Here is a 612-nt window from a genome sequence, read left to right on the forward strand (position 1 = left end):
GATGTCAAGTTAGGTGCGTTTTGCTGTCCTGTACAACACCGGAATCGTTCTTCGTGATCACTTTTAGATTAGGGAGGCCTTATTAGGAATGACAGTATAATGGGACGTTTCGTGCTCTGTCTGCAGCGATAATAAACCCCATTGTTCTTTTGTTCGTTCGTTTTCGCAGGCTAGACCAGTGGTGGATTTAACCGACGGACTGAATCGGTATCGAACCAAACGTGGTTGGTGCAGCGAATTTGAATCCAAGCCACTGCAAGGCCGAAATGAGCGGTCACCTCAGAAGAATGGGGATACTTTGACTCGGTTCCGCCTGGCCGAACAAATGTCCACCTTACTGCCCAGTGTATTTCGGTGAGTTTTCATTAGTTTTTCACTTGGTGTTGTCAACGTGTATCGCAGGTGTTGCCTGTTTGTTTCGTCATTCCCTAGGATATCCAATATCCCAGTAATATCGGTCCTCATTGATTATCATAACCGTTGTGTTATGCATCTGAGAGGTACGGAGATGGATCTGTCGAAGTACTGTCTAACTGATATACAACATTCAGGACTAGTGTTCAAAGGGTTAATGTAAGAACATCCTCATAAATCCCCTTTGGTCTCTGTGGC

At 45.1% G+C, this 612-nt stretch overlaps 1 protein-coding gene across 1 annotated transcript; it reads left to right on the top strand.

The window, feature by feature from the left end:
• Nucleotides 1–169: 169 nt before the first annotated feature.
• Nucleotides 170–352, top strand: T265_16228 (hypothetical protein; the record flags this gene model as incomplete). Its single annotated transcript, XM_009179793.1, has 1 exon — nt 170–352. A coding segment is annotated over one exon (183 nt), but the record flags the coding sequence as incomplete, so codon positions are not given.
• Nucleotides 353–612: the final 260 nt, after the last annotated feature.

The sequence above is a fragment of the Opisthorchis viverrini genome (assembly GCF_000715545.1).
Source record: "Opisthorchis viverrini unplaced genomic scaffold opera_v5_8135, whole genome shotgun sequence".
In the NCBI taxonomy this organism is placed as follows: Eukaryota; Metazoa; Platyhelminthes; class Trematoda; order Opisthorchiida; family Opisthorchiidae; genus Opisthorchis; species Opisthorchis viverrini.